This window comes from Melozone crissalis, unplaced genomic scaffold (assembly GCF_028551555.1).
Source record: "Melozone crissalis strain CALT ecotype California unplaced genomic scaffold, PUWL_Pcris_2 ptg000107l_1, whole genome shotgun sequence".
Taxonomy (NCBI): Eukaryota; Metazoa; Chordata; class Aves; order Passeriformes; family Passerellidae; genus Melozone; species Melozone crissalis.
In genome coordinates this window covers 4444776-4452932 of record NW_026535884.1, presented here as the reverse complement: position 1 = coordinate 4452932, position 8157 = coordinate 4444776, and the positions used below count along the sequence as shown (strand labels likewise).

The window sequence follows — 8157 nt, the reverse complement described above, 5'->3', positions numbered from 1 at the left end:
AATCATAAAAGTTGGGAAAAGCTTCTGAGATCACCCTTAAATCATAATTTTAAATGAAGTGTGTGTTCCACCCATGCCTGAATAACCAGATTTACCCCAAATTTTATTCCCATCCCTCAAAAAATGTGTGGGAAATGTAAAAAACAGAAATATATTGGTCTTGATGAAACGTCAGTTCCAAAATGATGATTTCCAGGGAAATCCTGCTCTTTATCCCACATAACCACAGCGAGAGGTTTCTCGGTGCTCCCCTTTTCTGCTTTCCCATCCTCTCTGCCATTCCAAGGAGAGGATTTTGAGGAAAATCCAGGAAAACCCCAAGGGAAATTCGGGGTAACGCCAAACTGGGTTGATTTCGGAGGAAATCTGGGATTAACCCAAGGGAAATTCGGGATAACGCCAGGCTGGAGCCGATTTCCAGGGAAATTCGGGATAACCCCAAGGGAATCCCGGGATAACGCTGAGGGAATCCTGGGATAACCCCAAGGGAAATCTGGGATAACCCCAAGGGAAACCCGGGATAACGCCAAGCTGAGGCTGATTTCCTGGGAAATCCGGGATAAATCCAAGGCAAGCCCGGGATATTCCCAGGGCAATCCCGGGATAACGCCAAACTGAGGCCGATTTCCAGGGAAATCTGGGATATTCCCAAAGCAATCCCGGGATAACACCCAGGCCGCGCCTCCTCGCGGCCCTTAGCAACGCCCCTCACTCCCGTTGCTATGCGGAAGCACCGCCCTATTTGTCCCTCCGCGCTCTCCGTCCCTCCACCCTCCTCTCCCGCCCCTCCCTCCTCTTCCCACCAATCAAACCGCACACGCGGCTGCCCTCCACCAATCACCGCGAGGCGCGCCTCTCCCTCTACCCAATGAGAACTCGGCCCGCCTTTCCGCGCACGCGCAGTGCCCGCGGCGCGTCCCCGCGTGCAGCCGGCGCCACCGCCCTCATGTCGTGGCTGTTCGGGCTGAACCGCGGGGCTGCCCCGGGCGGCGGCGGGGACGCGGCTCCTCCGGGCTCCGGCAGCGGCCTCTCGCTGCCGCCCGGCCCCGCTGCTGGCGGCGGCGGTGGAGGCGGTGCTGGAGGCGCCGGGGACCGTCAGACGCCCAAGGACAAATGGAGCAACTTCGACCCCACGGGCCTGGAGCGCGCGGCCAAGGCGGCGCGGGAGTTGGACGCGTCCCGTGCGTGAGGGGACGGGAGGGAGGGCTCGGAGGGGTGTGGGGGAAAGGGTCTGTGTGAAAAACAGCGTGTATTTTATAATTGGCTTTTCGCAAATGTTAAAATTACTATTATATGTGTTGTGTTAGAAAGTTACGCTGTATTAATTCTCTTAGGTAGTGTGGTAAATATGGTTTTAGGTGATAAAAAATTGGTGTTTTTCACCCAGGCGGAATCTCCCGGACGCCCCTTCCTGCCCTTCACAGGGAGCAGAGCTTGGTCCCGGACTGTGAAAAACGCCAATCGCTTGTTTTTAAAATTTTCAACGTTTAATAGTAATAAAATGGTTATAAAAATAGGAATGCAATTAGAGCAATCATAATTTGGACAATTTGAATTAGGACAGTATGAGACAATAGAGACAAAGAGTTATGGACAGTCCAGGTACCTCTTTTTGCGCAGCGCAAGCCCAAAAAAGGACCCAGATTAACAGAGGATTAACCCTTAAAAACAACAGCCTGTTGCATATTCATACACCTCACACATGATGCATAAATTCCATTCAAACACAGGATTCTGTTTGGTCATCATCAACTTCTTCCTCTGAATCCCAACAGCGCCTTCAAGGCGGGAAGAAGCTCATTTCTGCTGATAATGGAGCAATAAATTCTTTTCTCTGAAAGATTCATTGTGTGGAATCACTGCTCAGGTTTTGTGTCCAGGCTCTGAGCCCAGTATATAAATCTGTGAGTTATATTTCTAAGTTATATCTAAAAAAGGAATTGTTTTGTCTCCCTGCTCTGTGCACAGAGCTCACCATCCCATAATGTGGAGCCCAGACCCACACACTAAAGGAGCACAGTATGTGGAAAATAGAAAAACTAAAACCTGAGATATCAGCACAGAATCTGGAAAATAGAAAAGTTCAAATATACAGAATGTGAAAAATAGAAAAGGCAAAACCTGAGATATCAGTACAGAATTTGGAAAATAGGGAAGTTAACTCCTGAGGCATCAGTACAGAATCTAGAAAATGGCAAAGCTAAAACCTGAGATATCAGTACAGAATCTGGAATATATAAAATCTAAAACCTGAGGCATCAGTACAGAACCTAAAATATAGAAAAGATAAGCCTGAGGCATCAGTACAGAATCTGGAAAATAGAAGAGTTAAAACCTGAGATATCAGGAAAGAATCTGGAAAATAGAAAATCCAGAACCTGAATCTGGAAAATAGAAAATCCAGAAAACAGAATCTGGAAAATAGAAGTGTTAACACCTGAGATATCAGCACAGAATCTGGAAAATAGAAAAGTTAACACCTGAGATACCAGCACAGAATCTGGAATGTGTAAAAGCTAAAACTTGAGGCATCAGCACAGTGACACCAATACAGAATCTGAAAAATAGAAAAGCCAAAACCTGAGATATCAGTACAGAATCTGGAGAATATAAAAGTTAACACCTGAGATATCAGCACAGAATGTGGAATATATAAAATCCAACCCCTGATCCATCCCTGTCCCTTTCTGTCCCCCCAGGCCATGCCAAGGATGCCCTGAGCCTGGCCCAGATGCAGGAGCAGACCTTGCAGCTGGAGCAGCAAACCAAACTCAAGGTGGGTTGGGATTCCTCTCCTTGGGACCCTCAGCTTCTGGGAGGGACAAATTCAAATCTTTCCTCTGCAGAGGGTGATGAATTTGTCTTTCTGCTCAGCTTCAGCAAATTGTGGTTATTTGCCTTTAGGGGGAAAAAATGAGTAATTCTGGGAGGTGATCTCAGCTAATTTGGGCTATTCTGACACAATTTTTGTGGCTTTGAATATCCCTGCTGGTTTTGGGGAATGAAAGGGGTTTCTGGAGCTCTAACTGTGTGAAGGACAGATTTCTGTTTCTCTTATAAAGGACAGACTTCTGTTTCTCTTATAAAGGAATTTAGGGATTGTTTGGGTGTTGCTTGATCTCTTGAATTTATTTTTTTTAATTGTGTTTAATCCTGAAATGGTTGATTATGATTTTTTATGATAATTCAGAAATTAATATTTTCTCATAGTTATTGTAATATATTATTGCAATACTTTATTGTAATATTTTATTATAATAGCTTATAATAATATTGTATTATAGTATCTTACTATAATATTTTATGATAGTATCTTACTATAATAGTTTATTATCATATTTCATTATTATATTCTATTATCATATTTCATTATAATACTTTGCTTTATCACCATATTTTATAATCATATTTATGATAATATATAATATAATTATATATTATAAGTTTATAATGTATTAAAAATATAATATTTAGTAACATTTTAGTATCATATTTTGGTATATATATTATAATGTTATAATATTTTAGTGTCATATTATAGCATGATATTATAGTATATTTTATTATTATATTATAGTATCATATTTTATTATAATAATGTATGACCATATTTTATTACCATAATGTATTATAATATTTTATTTTTCATATTTATTTTAATTATTTATATTTACTATCATATTTTAACTTCCTTGTGTCAGTGGTCGTATTTTAAGGGTACCACTCTGAATACAGAGGGATTTCTTGGAATGTGATTGTCAGTAGCACTTCTGTACAGATATTTTGTATTCCTGGTGATGAAATTTCTGTGAATTTCTGGAGATTAAATTTCTGTACAGATGATCTCTGAATTCCTGATTATGAAATTTCTGTGAATTCCTGGTGATTAAATTTCTGTAAATTTCTGATTATTAAATTCTGCTTCTGCCCCAGGAGTACGAGGCTGCCATAGAACAGCTGAAGAATGAGCAGATCCGGGTGCAGGCAGAGGAGAGAAGGAAAACTCTCAATGAAGAAACCAAACAGCACCAAGCAGTAAGGGAATGAGGGGGAAAAGGCAATGATGCATTCATTATCCCTTTCATTATCCCTTTATTAATTATCCCTTTTATTCATTATCCCTTTATGGGGAGAGGGGCTCTGGGGGTGCTCACAGGCTGAGCCCCCATTTTGTCCTGGATTTGTGATGTTGAGCTGGATTTTTAATCCTCTTGGACTTTTATTCCCAAGTTCTTGAACATCCAAAGGAATTGAATGCTCAAGAAATTGGGAACAAAAGTCCAAGAGTTAATTGTATAATTAACAGTTTCTCTCTAGCAGTTTGGATAAAAGTCTAAGGGTTAATAGTGCAGTTAATTTTCTCTCTAGCAGTTTCTCTCATTTTGTGTTTTTTGGGGTTTTCCTAAAGAGCTTTTCAGGGAAATGTTGAGAAATACTGATTTACAAACTGTTTATGTTAGCCTGGACAGTGAAATGGCTCTGAAGTTATTTGGATTTCAGTCTTAAGTATTTTATTTCTTCTGAATTAAACAGGAAAAAATATCTTGAGGAGAAGTGATGCAAATCTGAGTTGTTGTGAGCAGTGTTGGTTTGTTTTAGCTTGAGTGGCTGATGTGGCAATAATCCTGAAACAGGGAAAACAAAGACTGGCCTTAATGTTAAAAGTTAAATTATGGAGATTTCTTGCTCTGAGAGCACAGGAGAGGAGGGAATTGATTAATTTTAATGGAATTTCCAGCTTGGGGAGTTTGCTAGAACTGTTTATTGGGCACGTGGTGATTTTACCCTGGCAGAGTTTGGACTTTGAGCAGGGCTGGCCCAGGGAGCAGCTGCACACTCAGGGCTTGGTTCTTCACCTCCTGCTGCTCACAGGGCACCACTGGAGCTCACAGCAAACTCAAATATCCTTGGTAAATAACCAAAATCAACTTGGTTTATTCCAAGTTGCTGAGGAGATAATTCCCAAGCTGTTGTGCTGTGTTTGGAATAGAGAATGGTGTCACCCCCTGACCTGTGGATCCTCAACCCCCTTCCAGTTCAGGGGAGATGATTTGGGTTTATTTGGAGTTCCAGTGATTGATAAGGGGATCCTCAGCCCCCTTCCAGTTCAGTGGAGATGATTTGGGTTTATTTGGAGTTGCAGTGATTGATAAGAGCAATTAATATGGAATAAATAAATCTTCATCAAAACCATCAGCACATCCTGACAGTTCTATTGCTTGCAGTCTCCAGTCCAGATAATGTGGTTTAGAACATGAAAACCTTATTTTTCCCACTGAAATCTCCTTTTGTGGGCCAAGAAAACTTTGCTTTTTATTTTGGCATCTGTGATACCATAAAATGAAGTCAGACTGTAGAGATTCCTCAGCACAGAGAAGTTCTTGGTGCTGTCTGAGGATATTTTACCCCGTTCACATTTAAATCCAGGATAATTCTTTATTTGTGTGGATTTCCCCATTTTATTTGCTTTTTTCCATCTGAACCTCATTTCCCTGAGGAGCAGGCAAAGAAACCTTTGCTTTTTATTTTGGCATCTGTGATACCATAAAATGAAGTCAGACTGTAGAGATTTCTCAGCACAGAGAAATTTTTGGTGCTGGCTGAGGATATTCACATTCAAATCCAGGATAACTTTTTATTTGTGTGGATTTCCCCATTTTATTTATTTTTTTTCCCCTCTGAACCTCATTCCCCTGAGGAGCAGGCTGGTTTTTAACTGCCTAATCTGTGTATTTTATTTTGTTTTTTGAAGAGAGCCCAGTACCAGGACAAGCTGGCCCGGCAGCGCTACGACGAGCAGATGAGACAACAGGTAGGGTAGGGTGGGGATTCCTGCTCTGATCCTGCTGGGAATGGGCTGGGAGCCCTCTGAATTCCCAGAGATGCTCTGGAGCTGTGCCCTGTCCTGCTGGGCACTGCTTATCTCTGTTATCAACATCAGCACTGCACATCAAGGCTGGGCATTGGGGCAAAGCAGCAGCTTGGGGTTAGGAGGGGAAATCTGGGAGATAGGGAGAGAAAAACACACTTCAACCTTGGAAATATTTGTGAAGGCTATGCTAGAACAGACCAGGCAGATTTAAAGAATAAAGCAGGGATTTATGAAAAGTTTCTCCTCAATGGATCCACCTTGGGCAGCACAAGAGCCCAGCCAGGGCTGCACCCAAGATGAACCAGAATGGTCCCAGAATGAACCCAGGATGAACCAAAATGGTCCCAAAACGAACCCAGGGTGAACCAAAATGGTCCCAAAAAATGGATGATCAGTCACAAAATTAGAAGTTTTAGTCCATTTTTCATCTTGGAGTGAATTGTCCCATTCCAGCTTTAGCCCCTGCAGTCCCACCCTTGTTTTTCTCTCTCCAGCCCACGCTGTTTGTGCTCCTGGGCTGAGATTTGGATCACTTGTCCTTGGTGCCCAGCTGGAGCAGGAATTGTTTTGTCTCCCTGCTCTGTGCACAGAGCTCACCATCCCCTGATGTGAAGCCCAGACCCACACACTAAAGCAGCACAGAATGTGAAAAACAGAAAAACCAAAACCTGAGGCATCAGTACAGAATCTGGATAATAGAAAATCCAAAACCTGAGGCATCAGTAGCACTTAATTTTACACTTGATGGAGTCATTACAACATCAACATCTCCTCTGCTGTCATCTCTCCCTGTAGCAACTTGCTAATGAGGAGAACCTGAGGAAGCAGGAGGAGTCTGTGCAGAAGCAGGAGGCCATGAGGCGAGGTGAGTTTTGTTCAGCTGCTGAGGGTGTGAGGACATGTGGAGTCCCTGTGCTGATCTTTGTGTCCATTTGATGTCACATAAATTCCAGGAGGTAAATTCCAATTGCTCCCAAGGTTAGCTTTAGAAAGGGCTGCACTCCTAAACATCTGCCCTGCCACTCCTGATTTCCCAGTGAGCTGTCAGCATCTCCTGAAATTCTGATTTCATACTGGAATTCAGATTTCATACTGGAATTCTTATTTCCTACCTGAAATTCTGATTTCATACTGGAATATTTATTTCATACCTGAAATTCTGATTTCATACTTGAGGAGGGGAGAGAAACAAAACATCTTCTGGAAGGAGTGGTTGAATCTGTGTCACCTCATCTCCATTCAGTTTCCTGCAGAAAATAAAAAAGTTGTAGTGTGAAATTTGCTTAGTTTCTTTTTGTTGTTGGGAATTGCCAGAATTCCTGGGTTTGCAGAACTCCACTGTGGTGCAGATCTCAGAAATGTTGAGAAATGTTAATGTTAATTAACTGAATGGGATGGTTTGCTCCAAACACAGATGTGGCCAGCTGTGCTGCCATCCAGTGAAGGAAGTGTAGCTGAGCAACACATCCCAGTGGTGAAACCCTGTAGGGTTGGGTTATTTCACTCCTCAATTTCTCATTCATTCTCCCTTCACACAATTCCATGTTTGAAGTAACAGCGCTTCCAGAATCTGAAATTCTGGTTTCATACTGGAATTCTGATTTCATGCCTGAAATTCTGATTTCATACTGGAATTCTGATTTCATACTGGAATTCTGATTTCATACCTGGAATTCTGATTTCATACTGGAATTCTGGTTTCATACTGGAATTCTGATTTCATGCCTGAAATTCTGATTTCATACTGGAATTCTGATTTCATACCTGAAATTCTGATTTCATGCCTGGAATTCTGATTTCATACTGGAATTCTGATTTCATACCTGAAATTCTGATTTCATACTTGAGGAGAGGAGAGGATTATTTCACTCCTGAATTTCTCATTCATTCTCCCTTCACACAATTCCATGTTTGACGTAACAGCGCTTCCAAAATCCCTTTTGACACCGTTTTGCTCCTCTTCCTTCCAGTCCACAGCACCTTCCCTGGGGTTTTCCTTCTCCCAGGCCACAGTTTGACCTCTGTGCTGTTTGTGTTCCCCAAGCCACGGTGGAGAGGGAGATGGAGCTGCGGCACAAGAACGAGATGCTGCGGGTGGAGGCGGAGGCGCGGGCGCGCGCCAAGGCCGAGCGCGAGAACGCCGACATCATCCGCGAGCAGATCCGCCTCAAGGCGGCCGAGCACCGCCAGACCGTGCTCGAGTCCCTCAGGTGGGGCTGGGGGGCTCTGGGTGTGGGGGGAAAAATGGAGTTTGTGCCTCTGGAGGTGCTCCAAGTGTGGGGAAA

The 8157-nt window shown here is 42.9% G+C and overlaps 1 protein-coding gene across 1 annotated transcript in view; it reads left to right on the top strand.

Moving 5' to 3' along the window:
* The first annotated feature begins 1016 nt into the window (after window positions 1–1016).
* Window positions 1017–8157, top strand: part of ATAD3A (ATPase family AAA domain containing 3A) — a 32348-nt gene continuing 25207 nt past the window's right edge. The window contains exons 1-6 of the mRNA XM_054291909.1: window positions 1017–1181; window positions 2700–2776; window positions 3934–4035; window positions 5753–5812; window positions 6668–6737; window positions 7917–8082. Of these exons, the coding sequence (XP_054147884.1) occupies window positions 2732–2776; window positions 3934–4035; window positions 5753–5812; window positions 6668–6737; window positions 7917–8082 (443 nt within the window). The 5' untranslated portion in view covers window positions 1017–1181; window positions 2700–2731. The remainder of the gene's footprint in view (window positions 1182–2699; window positions 2777–3933; window positions 4036–5752; window positions 5813–6667; window positions 6738–7916; window positions 8083–8157) is intronic.